Raw genomic sequence first — 17,713 nt, forward strand, 5'->3', positions numbered from 1 at the left:
TGGGGCAAATGCAGCTTGCAGCCAATCAACCGTCAGTTTGGCCCAAGAGCTGTCAGTCAGTTTGTGTGGCTCAGAAATTTGACAAGGCTGAGACTGGTTCACATGCATGTGTGTATGTGTAAGGAAGTGTCGGTGGGAAGGTCGGGATTTTGAGAAAAAGAGGAATTGTATAAGGGAGCAAGAAGGTTTTATTTGAGGAGAGGAAACTAGAGGCTATCTACGAGAAATACCTTCTGTTGGTTGCCTGGTACTCCAAAGTCTATTACAAAACGGAAGGCGGCAGCGCACAGGTGAGTGAGTTTCGGCTTCATGAAGAGAAAGCCACCCGGGGTTCATATGAAATAAACAACATCTGACATGTCACTAGATCCAATCGATCACCAAATATCATCAGCCTTACCATGTCAACATGTCACCGGCTCCTCCGGCTGCCTGCCTCGAGGCGAGCACTATCAACTACCAAAACCACAAGCAAACCATGGCTCCCCTCTCAGTCATATACCCGCCTCTCACCAACACCACGACATCTCTCCCTCCAGCTCTCCACCCCCAGGTCCCTCATAGCCTACCACACAACCTCTAAACTTCTAACTCAGACCACAACCACTCCAGCTCCCTCCCCCCCACCACAAATCTACACCCCCCCCTCAACCGGCCTCCTCTCCCTCCTCCCCCCTAGTTGGGTCCCCTACGCAGAACTAATCCGCCTCGACAAGCCCGCCGGAACCTACTACCTCTACCTCCCCTGCCTCTTCTCCACCCTCCTCGCCGCCCCCCTCTCCCACTCCCCCCCCTCAACCGTCCTCACCTACTCCCTCCTCTTCCTCTCCGGCGCAATCATCATGCGCGGAGCAGGCTGCACAATAAACGACCTCTGGGACCGCAACCTTGACCCGCACGTAACCCGCACCCGCCTCCGCCCCATCGCCCGCCGCGCCATAACCCCCCTCAACGCCCTCCTCTTCACCGGCGCCCAGCTCCTCACCGGCCTCGCCATCCTCCTCCAATTCCCCACCTCCTGCTTCTACTACGCCACCCCCTCCCTCCTCCTCGTCACCCTCTACCCCTTGGCAAAAAGAGTAACCTACTACCCCCAGTTCGTCCTCGGACTCACCTTCTCCTGGGGCGCCATCCTAGGTTTCCCCGCTCTGGGCGTGGATCTCCTATCCAACACCGCAGCCTTGACCGCAGCAGGTCTCTTATACGGGAGTAATGTTGCCTGGACGGTCTTGTACGACATGATCTACGCCCATCAGGACATCAAGGATGATGCCAAGGCCGGCATCAAGAGTATTGCGCTCAAGCACGACAAGGAGACGAAGCAGGTTCTTACCGGGTTGGCGGTCGTGCAAGTTGCCTTGTTGGCGGGAGCCGGAGTTGCCACGGGGGCGGGGCCGGCGTTCTTCATTGGGGGTTGCGGTGGTGCAGCCGCTACGCTGGGCTTCATGATCAAGAGGGTCAACTTGAAGAGCGTCAAGGATTGCTGGTGGTGGTTTGTGAATGGGTGCTGGATCACGGGAGGTGCCATCAGCTTGGGGTTGGGGGCGGACTATTTGGTTAGGTATTATTCTGAGGACGAGAAAGCAGTCGAGAAGGAGGAACAGTAGGCCAATGTTCGATGCCACAGAGGAAGCTTGACAGCAAAGAGTCAAAATAGAGCACCCGATCTTGTACGACATTACAACTCATATAAAGCCCGGCACATAAAGAAGTGGAGGAACAACACCCGACCTGGAAGCTTTAATAGGTACAGAACCTCCCTAAGCCACTGTCCAGAGAGAGGCAAGACATAAAATAGCACTCAATCCAACCAAGAGAGACAGACCACAAAGATGAGGAGGGCACTCGGCGTGATTTTATTCGGACTCGTAATGATATTCATGTAACCATTATCTCCAGCATAGAGCAGTCCGAGGGCTCTTTGCCTAAAAGATGTAAGCTTCCCAAATGACGCCATTCCCATAAAATCATCTTGGCCGGTCGGATCGTCGTGGTTCGGTGTGAAATGATCTCTTATTCTTCGGACCAAACCTACCCCGTGAGAGCCCAGACTCCCCCAACCCGAAAATGGTATGCTGATGAAAACAAGCCTCGCAGACTCCTCATGCCAACCCTTGTACCACTTTTTGTCTTGAGAGTGCCCCGCACTTAAGATCTGGGCTTCTCCTTCTTCTCCTTCCAGAGAGCGAGGAGACCGACACCGGAAACCTTGACGACTGTAGTTGGGGGGTTAGATGTGAAGCGCAAAAAGCTTGATGTGGTGGCGAAGACATACCCTTGAAGCGAACACCGGGAATATCACCCTTGGCCTTGCCCTTGCGACCGAAACCGGCGAGGAGAACCTCGTCGTTCTCATCAACGAAGTTCAAGCAACCATCGTTGGGGACGAAAGCGGTGACCTTCTTGCCGTTCTTGATGAGCTGGACACGGACACACTTTCTGATAGCCTACATCACCACCACAGTCAGTCGGTTTGTTCGTCGGGTGTTCGAGAATCGGTTTCAATCGATGCTGTGTATTCGGGGAAGACGTACAGAGTTGGGCTGCTTGGCCTCAACGCCGACCTTTTCAAGGACAATGCCCTTAGCGTGGGAAGAACCACCGAAGGGGCTGTTATTCCACCACTGTTAGCTTTCGGTGTTCGAGAGATCGGGAGTGTCGATTTTATTCGGGATTCGTTGCTAACCTGGACTTGAAAGCAGTACCGAGGGCACGCTTCTTGTAGTGAAGATCGGCCCAGCGCTGCTCGCGACGGTTGTTGCGCAGCTTGCGCGCCGCGTTAAGACCACGAGGCTTTCCACCAGACATATTTGCTAGACGTCGAGAGAGTTGATGTTAGTTGACCTGGTAGACTTTGATGGGATCTCGCAATTGCTGATGAGATGTGGATTGCAATGGTAGCGGGGCGGGGCGTACGTACCGACTTGTTGATTGACGCTGGACTCTGAGGTTCGTGATGGGCGGAAAGTGTCACCGAAATTTTGGACCGTCAGCCGAGTTTCGCAGTAGGGCGTGAAAACCCTACCTTTGGATTGGGCGGTGGGCTGTTTCTGCCTGAGGCACCAGCCCCCGCTAGGAAAAGTGTGGGGAGGCGAACTTGGAGGTGGCCAGTGCGCCCTTGTGATCAAGCACGGGCCTTCACCTGTGGCTTGGCAGAGCTTGAAGCTCATCTTGTCGTTGAACTTTATCATCACCGCCATCAACATATTCACTTTTCACAGAGGTTCATCATATCTGTCGTTTCGAATACCTTCAAGACATGTAGCAATGTCTCAACCAAACAAAACGCCCCTCAAACCCCGCGACCCACCGCCATCCCTCTTCCTGCACCCCTCAGCAGCTCCATCCCACGCCTCACTCACCAACACTCAACCCCAACCCTCTTCCTCTCACCCACCACCACCACCAGGCAGCTCCCGCCCCGGCTCCTCCCTCCTCCGCACCCCACCAGAACCCTTCAACTCCCCAGGTGTCACCTCGATAGCCTCCCTAACATCCCCAGCAACAATCAACACCACCGCCGCCGCCCCCGGCTTAGGAGGTCTCGCCTCCCCCTTACAACCCGGCCGCAATGCCGGCGGGTTAGGCATCACCAACCTCCCCCTTCTCCCCAGGCAAGAGTCCACCCGCGCAACTGATAGGACAGATGCCCTATGGGCAGAGATGCAAGCCACCCTCGAGGAAGTCGAGCTCTCGGCCAGCGGCGGCACGCGCGTGTTTGGACCTGACCACGAGAGGAAGCTTGACGAGCTGAGGATGGCGCAGATTGCGCTTGCTCAGGCGTGGGCGAGGAGTGAGGCTGATGAGGCGATCGAGCTCGCTAAGCCGGGGGAGACTACGGCTGCTGCTACGAGTGCTGGGGGGCCGGGGACTCAAGGTGAGGGGGCGAATACGGAAGGGGGGAAGAGTACAGTTGGAACAGGGAGTGTCCCTCCTGGTGCTAGGCCGGGGAGTAGGAGGGGAGGTGGGATGGAGGAGGAGACGGATGTGGATATTTTGCTTGCGAGGAAGAGGAGGGAGGCGAATGATAGGTATTTTCAGAGGGTGAATCAGGGGGTGCTGGATGTGGTTGCGAAGTTGGAGGAGGTGGCTACGGCGATGAGGGCGGTGGAGTTGGAGAGTAAGGAGATTTGGGGGGATGGGGAAGGAGAGAGTGTTGCTGGGAGTTCAAAGAGTTAATTGTTTCTTTACGCTATGTTTGGGAGAGATATTGTGGGCTTGATTGAGTTCAAGATACAGACATGTTTTGGAGTTTCGACAGGACACACAGCATGTTCGGCGTATTCAGCATTGCTAGGCGTTGAGGGAATATACCTGGTACCACATCGTGGTTCGGGAAAAGTAATACAAGGCGTCATACTCCTTTCTATGGTTTCTATGTCTTGGGAATCATCAATATCAAGCTCAGTTATAGTCACCGGGTTCTTCAATGATGTCAATTTGTCAACCGGCAGGCAGGGATGTGCATCACCTCTTGAGCGCAAGTGGCTTGGCAGCGAGTTGGTGAAGACCCCAGTCATCGGCCGTGGGGGTGGTGAGAGCTTGGACTCGCTTGAAAAAAAAGTTTATATTGACCTTGTGAATGAGGGGAAGATATCAGGCAAAGAGTTGTAGAGATCGGATCCAGCATTTGTTGAGGATATATAAGACGTCTTCAACAACTACGAGACGTCCGAAGACTGGACCTCTGGACCAGTTCCACGTGTGATGGATTCCTCGGGATGTCCCACCATTCTGCACCGAAAGCGCCGGTTTGCCTCGACTCCACTCGCCGTCATTCTTCCGCTTTGCCGGTCGGCTTGTGTTGGAGCCTGCTGATTCGCAGCACGAATGGAAGCTCGTCCGAAGGCACCTCCAGGGACCTCGGCGGACAGGAGTTGCGACGTCAGTTGTCACTGGGCTGGGCTCAGTGCCGGACATCTGCAGCATGGCAGCATGCCAATGTGTGTGGCCTCAGAGGTTCATAAAGATGGGAATAGGAACCTGGAATGCTATTGCAAAAGATACCCATCTGAGAATGCCCTCAAACAAAGCGCCGCCACACTGAACCGTTGTTTTCAGCCTAGGTGGTCCTATTCTAGATTGAAATCGCTACGGCGCCCTGCAGCCCCCAGAATTTAGAACCCTGTGTACCTGGAGCGCGCTGTAACGTGCGTCAATTGTCGCAAACCTTGTTCCCTGTATTTTCTTTGCCTGCCCGCCGCCCGCCGTGCCCCAGCCTGTTCCTGTCCCGTCTCGGGGGACGGTATCCTAACCCACCTCAAAATTTCCGGCGGCCAGCCTCTCGATCTTTTCGACAACTCTCCGCTCCGTCTACACACCCAGTTCCGGCCTCTGGTCAAGTTGTCCTTTCTTTACCTTCTTCTCCCGCTTCTTTCCCTCCCGACTCCTACTCCGTCTCCGGATTTCAGGCCAGTTCTAGCTTCCGCCCACCTCTTTTTTTAGCCAGTCACCGAAACCGGACCAGCATCACCGACAAGATGGGATACATCGACGACGAGGTCAAGCGTCTCCAGGGCGTCATTGCCAACCTGGAGGGCAGAGTCCAGGCTCTCGAGACCAAGCAGTTTGGTCCCAGCTCCCAGAAGAAGACTGTCGAGGAGGTCCGCGCCATTCTGATCGGTCCTCCCGGTGCTGGTATGTTGATGATGTTGCTTTCGCAATGTTGGGAAACCCCAAACCAGTGACTGACCGCCGCATCTGCACACCACAGGCAAGGGAACACAAGCGCCCAGACTTAAGGAGAAGTTCAACTGCTGCCATCTTGTAAGCCAATTGGCCCTCGATCTACCCTACCAACCCGAGTCCGGTTCGCTGACCACAGCATCGTCCGACGACAGGCCACCGGTGACATGCTCCGGTCCCAGGTTGCCAAGAAGACCCCCCTCGGCCAAGCGGCTAAGAAGATCATGGATGCCGGCGGTCTCGTCTCTGACGAGATTGTCATTGGCATGATCAAGGAGGAGCTCGACAACAACAAGGAGTGCAAGGGCGGGTATGTTTTTATGCCTCAAACGTGGCAGAGTTGTTCCCGAGACAGATCCTGACATGTGACACACTGCAGCTTCATCCTTGACGGTTTCCCCCGCACCGTCCCCCAGGCCGAGGGTCTCGACAAGATGCTCCGCGAGCGCAACCAGACCCTCCAGCACGCCGTCGAGCTCAAGATTGACGACGAGCTCCTCGTAGCGCGCATCACCGGCCGTCTGGTCCACCCCGCCTCGGGCCGCAGCTACCACGTCAAGTTCAACCCTCCCAAGAAGGAGATGACCGACGACATCACGGGCGAGCCATTGATCCAACGCTCCGACGACAATGCCGACGCTCTCAAGAAGCGCCTCGAGACCTACCACAAGCAGACCACCCCTGTGGTCAACTACTACCAGAAGACGGGCATCTGGAAGGCCATTGACGCCTCCCAGGAGCCCGGCCAGGTCTGGAAGAGCCTGCTCGCCATCTTTGACGGCGACAAGTCCAAGGCTAGCAAGGCTGGCAGCACCATCCTCAGCAAGCTCACCCACAGCTCTTAGACGGGCGATAGTGGGGCGGGTTCCGGGGATAGGAAGTGCGGTAGCAGTGGTGGTGGTAAGGAAGAAGAGGAAAACAACATGGAGAAACAGGATGCCTAGAAGTCAGCCGATTGTAAAGAAGAAAGCGAGCGGCTCGACTACTTGCTGTTTCTGAGCGGGTGCCACTAAAGTTCCCGTGTTTATATGAGGGAGCAGGTTTACTGCTTCTCTGCTGTTGGAGTTGAGTGATCCCAGTTGGAATCTGGGAGGGATAAAAAGAGGGGTGTGGTGGATTCGGTATATACCCGGATTGTTCAACAAACCAACCAGCATCATTTTTTTCTCCTTTGCCCTTTACCATTGAACCTCCCTAGGTACCTACCTACCTCTCCTCGAGATTCACACAAAATCAAAACAAAATTTCAAAGCAGAAGCGAAGTAGCGAGCGAGAATGTGTAATGAAATGGAATGAGGGTGGAAAAAAGGGACAAAAAGCGTGGCCATGCTTACACACTGTATTATCACGACCATGTAGAAGAAGAAACCAAAAACCGTTATTAACTTTTCATTCGCTGCGATGGAAAACGTAAAGCGAGCCGAAAAACAAACCTACCCGGTACCCAAAGCTTCACAGTGGTCATGTCTAGCTAGTAGCCTGTCAAAGAGTCTGAACCAGATCGCCTCATGACCAGGTTTTGTCATGACAGTAACCTACGAGGAAGTATTCCATCTTCCCTGTGCATCTGTCGTCGACTTTCAACACAGCTTCCCTCGAACTTCTCGCGCCCAGTAGACGTAACAACGTGCCTCAATGACTTGACCAAAAGTTGTCTACACAGATGCCATGATCGACGAGTATCACCCCCGCCTATATACCAAGGATGTGAATCTCTAATATAACTCCCATCCCACAAAATACTCCCTTCCCCACAAACCCAGGTCAACCCCCTCCCCGCCAGCAAAAGGGATCTCTACCATAGTTAGCCCTACCAAACAAACAGTCTGCCATATAAAATCCCACCCCCTAGCCGAATCCTCCCAACCCAGCCCTCAAACCAAGTGCCTAAACCCCCAAAACCCAAGACCATATATACCAATCAAAAAAACCAAACACACTCCCGTCCTGGCCCTGTCCATCCTCTTCTTCCTCTCCCTCCTCTTCAGCACGTACAGCGACACTCTACGACAGAGTGGACACCTAAAGGTGATTTCCAGCCAGGGAAGGATACACTTCTCTGCGTTTAGACAACCGTCAACCCACCGTTTAGACATACCATTCTTTGGTCAAAACTCACTGTGAAATATATGTCCACATCCAAGCCTAACCAACCCCCGAAGCTTAGCCTCAAAACATATAGCACACGGATCCCCTTTTTGTTGTCCCCGAGGGGCCCGGGGTCTGGATCGATTGCGTCTGTTATCAACGACGGGAGGGTCATCAGGTGAACAATCAGTATCGTATATTATCAGCAAGAGGTGAAAGAGTATAAAAGCGAAGAATAGCTTGACAAGTTCTCCATATTGGGGTGTGAATGGTTCGGGTGTGTTGTTGACGACGACGGGAGGGACATCAGCTGTGCAATAAGCCACGACTATTCTCACCAGGAGGTAGAGGGAGTATAAAAGGGATGAGTAGCTCGACAAGTTCTTCATTTTGGGGTGTTATGGTGGTGGTTGCTTGGTGGTGAGCTTGTGGCATGTACAGCGAGGAGATAAAGTCTTCTTGTGTGCAAGACGAACTTTCATGGTTGGTGGCTGAAGAGAAGCTTAATGATTTTGGCAGTTGGAAGCTCGCGGCAAAGATAGACTTTTTGAGGCTTTTCATCTGGGAAATAAATCTTCCACATACTCTTTTTTTTAAGCACACTCCTCCGCTTGACAGAACCTATTCTCTGTCAATACACCCGCCCATCTACTACATCGACCACTTCATCATCCATCACCACCCTTCACCCAACCCCAACCCCATATGACATCAAGCGCACGCAAAATGAGTTCACCCCCCGCCTCCCCCCCAATCTCACTTTCACAACCACCCTCACAACCATCCCCCTCGGATATGAAACCCGCCAAAAAAATCTTCAACTTCCCCCTCCCTCCAGATTCAGGAAGATGTTTGATCTGTTTAGACAAAATCACACCCTCCCACTGGGACCGCGAAACCGTCATCAGCTGCGGGTGCTGGTTCCATGGTATGTCCCCTCACTCACAACCACTCTCACAACCAACCACTAACACCTTTCTTACCAGAGGAATGCTTCAGCCGCGCGCTCGCCAGACAACAAGAACAAAAGACATGCCCTCACTGCCGCAAAGTCATGAACCCCCTATGGCTCCTCCACTGCCTTGTACCAAGCTATATCCGACAGACCCATATGTGTTCTCACCACACATGTCCAAGGCCGCCGTTACCCGACCATCACATTGACTTTTGCGGAAGAACCCGACGCCGACACTCCTCAACCGAGCCCCTCAGGAACGAATAGCGCAATAGATGGGGATATCCCAAGTGCTGGGCAGGAGGAAAGCGAGAACTGACTCAATACTCAAGAGAAAGGACAAAGTCATGAAATGTTGAGTCTCCTCGGCTCAATATGGCTGAGCGAAGGCGGGCATCTAGGCCATGCAAAGAATAGGCGCTGAATGGCAATAAGAATCGAGTCGGTACAAATACCCAGCTAGAAAATATCGTCAACTCGCATGGCCTCTTTGAACAAACCACGTGCCTCCGGTTTTGGTTCGACGATGCTTCGAGATCATCCTGGAGAGAAAAAGCAGAGGGGCTTTTGCGACTCTCCATCTGGAGAAAACCCTGATATCGTCCACCAGATCCTTTCCCGTGAGGAAAAAGGTTTGTCGTGAGCAGCTGGTCACTTATCAAGCCCCCTCGCCTTGATAAACCTCTTAATATTATCCCTCACAACCAAATCCTCATACTGCTCATGGCAGTCATAAAACGAGATGATCTCCTGTGTGCAGTCAATCATCCCCTCAATATCGATATTGCTCTCCGCAAGCCAGTTTGTAAACCGCTGCATCTTGGCAATCTTGGGGTCAGTGGGGTTGGACCCGTCCCCGAGCTCTCTACCCCCCTGAGAGGAGAAGTTTCCCCCAGCGAAGGACCCTTGAGGAGTCAGGTTTGGCGTTCCTGGTCCGCTGTTGCCTCCCATCGCCGCCGCCCGGGCTTGTGATTGTGCTTGGGCATGTGCTAGAGCATTAGCTGCCATTACCAACCCTCCACTGTTCCCCGCGGCATTGGCCCCTCCAGCTGCGTTTTGGCGATTGTAACATGTTATCGCCAGCAAGATGGCTGTCAGTCCGATGATGTGCGGTGGGTATAGAAGGGGGAGGTCGGTCATGTAGTGGTCGTTGATGGCCTGCCATGCCGCTTGTGACTCCTCTGGCGTTAGATTGAATTCCCCTTGGAGTTGGGTCAGTGTCCGGTAGGGCTGGTGGACGATCAACTGGGAGCTCATCTCGGAGATGAGAAAGAACTCGCACTCGCCCAGTTTCGAGGTGTCTTGACCATGGAAGGTTTCTGGCCATAGAACTCTAGCTTCTTGGACGATGAGCCGGATGTGCTGTGGGCATTCCTCCATTTTGCAGGCGAGGTAAAGGGAGGTGGCTACGAGAAGGTAGGGGTTCGTACGGCGGATCTCGACGCGGGTGTAGAATCGTTTGAGGTAGACTTGAGCAGTTGCCAGTGCTTGTTGACGTACACCGAGGCGCTTGGCAAGATGGTTGAACTCTATGGTTGGAGATGCTGTTAGCCACCCATGACATTGACGATGATCCAAGAAGAAGAAGAAGAAGAAGAAGGGCATACGTCGGTTTAAGTAGATATTAATGTGACGCAATTGCGGCAGGGGATACATGTGGACAAGATTCGGGTCCTCATCCTCGAGCTTCTGTCGCATCGCAGCCAGCTCCTCCTTGGTAAACTGCCAGTACCGCCGCTGGGTCGATTCCCAGTAATTGGCCGCCATGTTTGATGTTGTAAAAGAGCCATCTGCCCGCAGCTTCTGAGGCTTCTATCACCGAAAAACAAATAAGGCTGTCATTGGAAGTGTGGATCTCTGGGAAGCCGTTTGCTGGCAACAGATGATGGTGTAATTAGTGTTCTTTTTAAGCAGGGCTGCTGTATTGACAGGCCGCATCTTATCGCGTTGCCCGATCGCGCGAGGCTACCGACTATCAGCGGCCTGGCCGAGGCTGGCCAATGAGTGGACAGGGAATAGGATGACGCGCGTGGACCAGAGTGGGGTAAGAGTGACAAACAGCTTCTTGGCCTCCAGGTCACGAGGTACCTCTTAACAGTTTTCTTGGCCAGCGCGGGGATGATGCGGGCAAGCAGCTTGTAAAAAGGAGGTCAGAGTACGTAACAACTGGTCTTGGCTGTTTAGAAGAAAGTTCTATTGAAGATTGCGTTTTGTATATAAAGAGCCTCTGCTCAGCTGAGCGAGTTGTTGGAAGGTACCTTGACTCAAATATAGATATCTGATATCTAGGTTGTTATCTCGTGCTCAATTCATTGGACACCTGCTTTCGGCCCGCCTTTTGGTTTCTGCCACTGTCCACCCCCCCTTGCGGATCCCGAACACCCCAAGATTTCCCGGCAACAACAGCCTCGAAGCTGTGGAAGAAGAGGGTCCCTCTATATTTTCCGATTCTTATCGCAACCGCCATGCAACAACCAGACAGTCGGAGCTGAACCTTCAAGCGTCGATCACTTTTTGGGCCGTTTCTCTCTCCTACGATGACCTGCCGTTAGCCTTGGCTCAAACACTGTCTCAACCCGTTGACATTTAAACGACTGTTGATCTATTTTTACCACTGGCCTTGGGTGCTGGGGAATTTCCCTCATACGTCATAAGCGCGACTCGAACTACCCGCCGTCATTGCTAGCTACCGCTCCTAAACCTTGCGCCTGATACTGCCATATACGATTCGATACGATCTCCCCCGCGATTGCGACTACTGCATGTCGAAACGCCCTCGTCGCGGCCGAAGAACCACATACGATGAGATAGTGGGGGTGCGGGAATGAAGGTTTCTGATGTTGTTTCGAAACTGGAGGTAGAGATGGCGGAGTCGCAGAACCAGCGCGACAAGCGCGTGGAGGACCTATGGCAGAAGCTCGATCCCGCTGGACACGGGGAGCTTGACTACAAGGGGCTGCAAAAGGGGTTACAGAGGATAGACCACCGTGAGAGCGCTTTACCCCTGGTCTGGGGATTTTTGGTTCTTGCTTACACAGTTGGGTGCACAGCCATGAAAAACGCCGAGCATATGCTCAAGGAGATCATCAAGGCCGTGGACTCGAATGGGGATGGAAAGATTCAGTATGAAGGTGGGTTTCTACGCTGTCCCAGGACTTGGTGGAAATGAAGGAGGCTGAAATGATGCGCAACTAGAATTTCGAATTTTCGTCGAGACGGCGGAAAAGCAGCTTAGTCTGCTTTTCAAGGCTATCGATCGCGATCAGGACGGCCGGCTCGACAAGAAGGAGCTGCAGACGGCCTTTCGGCGTGCCGGCCTGTCAGTGCCCTCGAGGAGGTTGGCCAACTTTTTTGACGAAATAGACATGAACAACGACGGGTTCATCAGTTTTGACGAGTGGAGGTACGTTATTTTTCTATTGTTATATACTTGGTCTTGTTGCTGTTGGCCCCTTTTTTGCCGATTTCATGTGCCACCCTTGGACAAGACTGGGGCGACCCACCCACTGTGGATTTTGCTTTTTCATTGAGATTCTTCACTTCAATTCCCGATTGTCTCTTTGGCTTTTTTTTCCCTTGGGCGGCTTCTTTAAAGTCAAGTAATTCTGTTTCCTGTTATTTTCTTCGTGGCAGCACACTGCTCAAAATTCTGTGGCTGGAGCTTGAGCTGGTGACATTCATCTGAAGAGCAACCTCTGGGCTTGGCACAATTTGGTGGCAGGTGCCATTCATATTCACTACGTAAATGGCGGGGCACATGAATGGGAGCAACATGAGCTTGATCAAGGCCTCAATTCACTTCACACGCTAACAACTTTTAAAGAGACTTTCTTCTGTTCATGCCCACCCACCACCACAACTCCCCGCTCGAGGCTGTTTTATCGTTTTACTCTTCGATCGTTACCGTCAATGCAGAGGGAGACTCGCTGGTTAGTGATGACACTTTAGAGGGTTTAGGTACGACGGGATTCCTCTTTCAAGCTCTCTTTGGTTCACTTTTGAGGATTGTCAACCCCGAGGGAACCGCCATCAAGTACACACAGAGGCCTTCGCCAGAGACGACGGTCGTCGCCGAACCTGAAGTGCCTGCTTCACCACACGCCCCGCAACACTACCACAAACCGCAATCTCGCTCGCAGTTAGAGTCGCAATTACACCACCAGAAACAACATCTAACCCCCGATCACGAGAACGAGCCGGGATCCGATATGGCTCTCTCATCCGCTGCAGTTGGCGTTCGCTATAGCGGCGCTGCCAGCTCGGCTCAGCAAATGATCATGCCGAGCACCACCAACCAGCCAATGCCATATTACGAGTCTTACGAGGACGGGCCCGAGGATATTTCTGTCATGGCCGAAGAGGTCTCAGAGGAGGTGCAAACGAAACTGACAGATTTACTACCTGAACCAGGTTACTTCCTCGCTGGCGCCGTCTCTGGTGGTGTTTCACGAACAGCTACCGCTCCTCTGGACCGCTTGAAGGTCTATCTCCTTGTGAACACAAAGAATGTCGATAATCCGGTACTCACCGCCGCCAAGAGCGGCCGGCCGTTTGCTGCCTTGCGAAATGCTGGTGGCCCGATCATCGACGCGATGGTAACCTTGTGGAAAACAGGTGGCTTCCGCACCTTCTTTGCAGGTGAGCAAATCTCACATTTCTTTCTGCTTGGGCAACACGCTAACAAGCTTGCAGGAAACGGTTTGAATGTTGTCAAAATCATGCCGGAGTCTGCCATTCGGGTAAGTAGCTGTCAAATTACAAAGCTAAGCTCATCGAGTATTGACCATTTTGCAGTTTGGTTCGTATGAAGCGTCTAAGCGCTTCTTGGCAGCCTACGAAGGCCATGACGACCCGACTCAGATCAGCACCGTTTCCAAATTCGTTGCTGGTGGCATTGGCGGAATGACAGCCCAGTTCTGCGTCTACCCTGTCGATACTCTCAAGTTCAGGCTCCAATGCGAGACAGTTCAGGGCGGCTTGCAGGGCAATGCTCTGCTCTTCAAAACGGCCAAGACAATGTGGGCGGACGGCGGACTTCGCGCAGCGTACCGTGGCCTCGGGCTAGGTCTCATCGGCATGTTTCCGTACAGCGCCATCGATATCGGCACATTCGAGTTTCTGAAGAAGAAGTACATCAAGACCATGGCCAAATACTATGGAATCCATGAGGAGGACGCCAAGATCGGAAACGTCGCCACTGCTGTTCTTGGAGCGTCTTCCGGAGCCCTTGGCGCGACTATGGTGTACCCTCTGAACGTTCTTCGCACCCGATTGCAAACCCAGGGAACAGCCATGCACCCGCCGACTTACACAGGCATCGTCGACGTCGCCACGAAGACAGTCAAGAATGAAGGGGTTCGCGGATTGTACAAGGGCTTGACGCCCAACATCCTCAAGGTGGCCCCCGCGCTCAGCATCACTTGGGTATGCTACGAAAACATGAAGAAGCTCTTGAAGCTTAATTAGTCGACAAGATCGACCACCAAAAAGTACATAAGGGGAAGTAGAGGGAAGTTAGGGAGGCATATCGAGTTGTTTATGGGGAAAACGAGCGACATTTCAGCATCATCTTGGCGTCTGGATAGGAGAAGGATAATCTTGGGCTGATTGAGCTTTTTGCTGGCTACATTGCCACGGCGTTTGGGATGCTCTTTGCACCGGAGATACCACATTAGAGAGAAGGCGAAAGAAGGGGAAGCTTGTGAATTCAGATCATAGACGACGTTTGTCGACTGGTGAGATCAGAACCGCTCACGGCATCACAATAAAAGAGAATAATTGTCAACACGCCGGGCTGACGAGGCTTGTTCTTTGGAATGTAGTGATTTTCGGCTAACTTCGTCACCTCATGCAGGCATTCGTAAGCTTGGGAGATTGATAACTACCCCCTCCTTGAGTTCTCCAACTTGTCAGTCTTGATTCACATTGGAGGTCGAGTGGCTTCCCCCGCACGAAGCGAGTCGTATGGTATCATTCATTGCCTTTGCAGCTTCCTGATTTGGACTCGAGGCTCAGTGGCCTCGACCGTGAAAATCCCGGCAAGGTCTCTAGCTGACGAAGCCATGAGCACCTCGGACTTGTGTTACCCCTCCTCTGCTGATAGCAGCGCACAGATGGGCAATCTACACACCATGTCGCTATCCAGGTGAGGTCACTGGTGAACATTTTGATGAGGCAGGATTCATTCCCTGTCAGTGAATTTTGACTACCTACACCATAACTCCTTCCCGGATCTATGCTCGTTCAACTTTTGCTGAATTTACCCTGTCAGTCGCTCAATTGTGTTGTTGCAACAGGTGAATGCTGTGAAGCAGTCGTCCAAAGAAGCTTTTTCCATCGCGTCGAAGCGCCTTGGCGATCAGGGGCCTTGTGTTAACAGCGCCGCCAAGTGTGTACCAAGTCATCACCAACCATGCCGTTCTCAGACAACTTGTACTCGGCGGTGGATGATGAATCGGATTTTGAACCAATTGACGACATTCCGAGTCAACAGGGCCGTGAACTGTCTCAATCGGCACATCGGCCTCCTCAATTTGGCCATGCACGGGCCAGCACCCACGACGACGACGACGAGGGGCTCGATGCTGACGCCCTGTCTCCTGTCGATGGTTACTTTGGGTCATCAAATGATACCTCATCCGACACGTCTGCTGTTGCGACATCATCCATCGTGCCGCATGTGCCGAATGTCTGGGTTGAGGACCCGAGCCTCACCACCGCGGCGAGCAAGGCACGGGAGGCCGAGTTGGAGAGACGAGTGTCAGGGGTTGCGAGGGAGGACTACTCGGTTGGGGGGCTGACGAGTTCTGGATACAACTCGTCTGCGTATACTGGGTCGTCTCGAGCTCATGGATATAGTGGTTCGTTTTCGAGGCCGGGTACGTACGCCCAATCCTCGTCGCCATCATCATCATCTGCTGGACCATCGGTTCTGTCTACGAGATCATATACGCCATACCAACACAGAGCTGCGTACCAGGGTGAGAGTTCGAGACTGGTACCGCAAGACGCCCCGCCGGCTTATACACCTTCACCCACGTCGCCTCAGAGTTTGCAAGGTGGGCACGACGCTTCCAGGAATTACAGTACTTTCTCGGCACCGACTGGTACAATGGGACGCTTGCGGGAGACTCAGGGGCTCTTGGGCCATGAGCCTGAAAGCATGAGAGACTCTGGAAATGGTGGTTCTGGTGAAGACAGCCCCCGATGGAGGGAACGAATTGAAAACAGGATATCGTCATTTGACAGGAGTTATTGCAAGTTTGCGTTTCTTGTGGTGGGATTGGTCTTGCTGTCTACCGGGTTCCTCACCACTCTCATCAATAGCGTGAGAGACGAGGTCAGTGTTACGCGTCTTTTCATCTGAAGTGCTGTTTTGTCCGATGGAGGGTTGCGTAACGCTCTCTCCAATTGGCACATCCCCCCACCACTCATCATAAATACACGCTGCTGCCTGGTTCTTTTGCCCGAGATCTCACAGACTAACAAGCTTCCAGCGACCACACCTCCACCCACCACCCAAGATGACCTACCCCGATCTCGACAACAAACTCCCCTGGCAGGACGGCTCCTCCTGCGGGACGGACCGCATCACGCGTGATCCCGAGTCGTTTGACGTCTTGTTTTCGTCCGACAAGCCCCTGACCATCATCCAAAACAATTCCCACAACAACGACCACCACTCTTACAAACCCATCCAGATCCACGGTTCGGTTATTTTCCGACAGACTGACGCTGACCACCCTGACCCGAAGCTGGTGGTGGAAACAACAGTCAACAACGACCTCATCGCTGCTGCCATCACCTGGGAGGAGACCTCCCAAAAGCTGGTCGTCACCATTCCTAATGTTTTGATTTCTGACGACACCAACGACCAAACCACACCCTGGCCATGCATCCACCTAACCGCCACGGTTTGGACCCCCCCCTCCTCGTCGCTGTTGACCCTCTCAGTCAAAACAACTGTTTTGTCTATCCTTTTGGTTGATAACCTGTCTTTGAGCATCGCAGAGTCGACCAGCCTGTCCTCCACTGTTGGGTCTATTGTTTCTGATACTGCCGGCTCGGGGTCTCAGTCCCTAACCCTTTCCCCGTCATTCAAGTTCATCTCCCCCCTCATAGAAACCAACACCACCTCAGCCCCGATATCCGGCTCCTGGCCGCTGTACAACTACCTCTCCTTTGAGTCCACAGCAGGTAACATCAAAGTCACCATCCTCCCCCAGCCAGACCTCGACCCCTCACACCCCAAACCTGCCATCCTCAATGTGAAGTCCTCCTCCGGAACGGTGGAACTTACCGAGCCGATCGACGCCGCGAAGGAGGCGTATGAACTGGCACAGGTCCTGGCGGCAGAAGGGGCCGGTTACCTTCTTGCCGGGAAGGCAGGGGAGGTTACCCCAGTGAGGGATTACAGGGTTGATGTCCACACCACGTCTGGGAAAATCAAGGCTAAACTTGCCGTGACGGACGGGGCGAGGTTCAGGAGTACCTCTGGGGGGATGGATATTGATGTTTTGCTGGTGCTGGATGGGGGGGTGTATAACCCCGAGGGAAGAAAGGTTGATTTGGAGACGTCGAGCACGAGTGGGAATGTTGGGGTTAGGGTCGGGGAGGTGATGTGGGTTGGGAGGGATAAGGAAAACAAGTTGGATGTGGTTCGGGGGAGGCACGGGAGCACCAGTGGGAATGTGAGGGTTAATTACCCGAAGAGTTGGGAGGGGGAGGTGAGTTTGGAGACTTTGAAGTGGAAGTTGATCATTCGGCGGGAAGAGCCTTTATTCTTCACCCACCTCCAACACACCAAATTCCCTCCTCTCCCACATCATCCCCCCCTTTGCCCACCCCTCCCAAACCAAAGAAACACCCCCAAGCCTACCAACCACAGGCTCTCCCCCCCCCCCCCGGGGAAAATTGGCGACCCTGGCGCCGGCCCGCAGCCCCCCACAAAACTTATTAAAAACAACCCCCTCCAAAGCCGGGCCC

The 17,713-nt window shown here is 53.3% G+C and overlaps 8 protein-coding genes across 8 annotated transcripts; 6 read left to right on the plus strand and 2 right to left on the minus strand.

Annotated features, from left to right (window-relative positions):
* Positions 1-401: 401 nt before the first annotated feature.
* PODANS_3_5350 (uncharacterized protein) lies at positions 402-1,607 on the plus strand (the record flags this gene model as incomplete). The annotated part of the gene is made up of 1 exon (XM_001909294.1): positions 402-1,607. One exon carries the CDS (start codon positions 402-404, stop codon positions 1,605-1,607), a length of 1,206 nt encoding a protein of 401 aa, XP_001909329.1.
* Positions 1,608-2,148: 541 nt separating this feature from the next.
* Positions 2,149-2,808, minus strand: PODANS_3_5360 (uncharacterized protein; the record flags this gene model as incomplete). Its single annotated transcript, XM_001909295.1, has 4 exons — positions 2,149-2,216; positions 2,276-2,447; positions 2,535-2,610; positions 2,687-2,808. 4 exons carry the CDS (start codon positions 2,806-2,808, stop codon positions 2,149-2,151), a joined length of 438 nt encoding a protein of 145 aa, XP_001909330.1.
* Positions 2,809-3,267: 459 nt separating this feature from the next.
* On the plus strand, positions 3,268-4,179 carry PODANS_3_5370 (uncharacterized protein; the record flags this gene model as incomplete). The annotated part of the gene is made up of 1 exon (XM_001909296.1): positions 3,268-4,179. One exon carries the CDS (start codon positions 3,268-3,270, stop codon positions 4,177-4,179), a length of 912 nt encoding a protein of 303 aa, XP_001909331.1.
* Positions 4,180-5,480: 1,301 nt separating this feature from the next.
* On the plus strand, positions 5,481-6,530 carry PODANS_3_5380 (uncharacterized protein; the record flags this gene model as incomplete). The annotated part of the gene is made up of 4 exons (XM_001909297.1): positions 5,481-5,637; positions 5,714-5,766; positions 5,841-5,995; positions 6,065-6,530. The coding sequence occupies 4 exons, from the start codon at positions 5,481-5,483 to the stop codon at positions 6,528-6,530; spliced, it is 831 nt and encodes a 276-aa protein (XP_001909332.1).
* A 2,849-nt stretch (positions 6,531-9,379) lies between these two features.
* On the minus strand, positions 9,380-10,495 carry PODANS_3_5390 (uncharacterized protein; the record flags this gene model as incomplete). Its single annotated transcript, XM_001909298.1, has 1 exon — positions 9,380-10,495. One exon carries the CDS (start codon positions 10,493-10,495, stop codon positions 9,380-9,382), a length of 1,116 nt encoding a protein of 371 aa, XP_001909333.1.
* A 1,057-nt stretch (positions 10,496-11,552) lies between these two features.
* Positions 11,553-12,258, plus strand: PODANS_3_5400 (uncharacterized protein; the record flags this gene model as incomplete). Its single annotated transcript, XM_001909299.1, has 2 exons — positions 11,553-11,859; positions 11,924-12,258. The coding sequence occupies 2 exons, from the start codon at positions 11,553-11,555 to the stop codon at positions 12,256-12,258; spliced, it is 642 nt and encodes a 213-aa protein (XP_001909334.1).
* Positions 12,259-12,567: 309 nt separating this feature from the next.
* Positions 12,568-14,194, plus strand: PODANS_3_5410 (uncharacterized protein; the record flags this gene model as incomplete). The annotated part of the gene is made up of 2 exons (XM_001909300.1): positions 12,568-13,467; positions 13,523-14,194. 2 exons carry the CDS (start codon positions 12,568-12,570, stop codon positions 14,192-14,194), a joined length of 1,572 nt encoding a protein of 523 aa, XP_001909335.1.
* Positions 14,195-15,140: 946 nt separating this feature from the next.
* PODANS_3_5420 (uncharacterized protein) lies at positions 15,141-17,712 on the plus strand (the record flags this gene model as incomplete). Its single annotated transcript, XM_001909301.1, has 2 exons — positions 15,141-16,067; positions 16,225-17,712. Coding segments are annotated over 2 exons (2,415 nt in total), but the record flags the coding sequence as incomplete, so codon positions are not given.
* Position 17,713: the final 1 nt, after the last annotated feature.

Source organism: Podospora anserina, chromosome 3 (genome assembly GCF_000226545.1).
Source record: "Podospora anserina S mat+ genomic DNA chromosome 3, supercontig 2".
NCBI classification, from domain to species: domain Eukaryota; kingdom Fungi; phylum Ascomycota; class Sordariomycetes; order Sordariales; family Podosporaceae; genus Podospora; species Podospora anserina.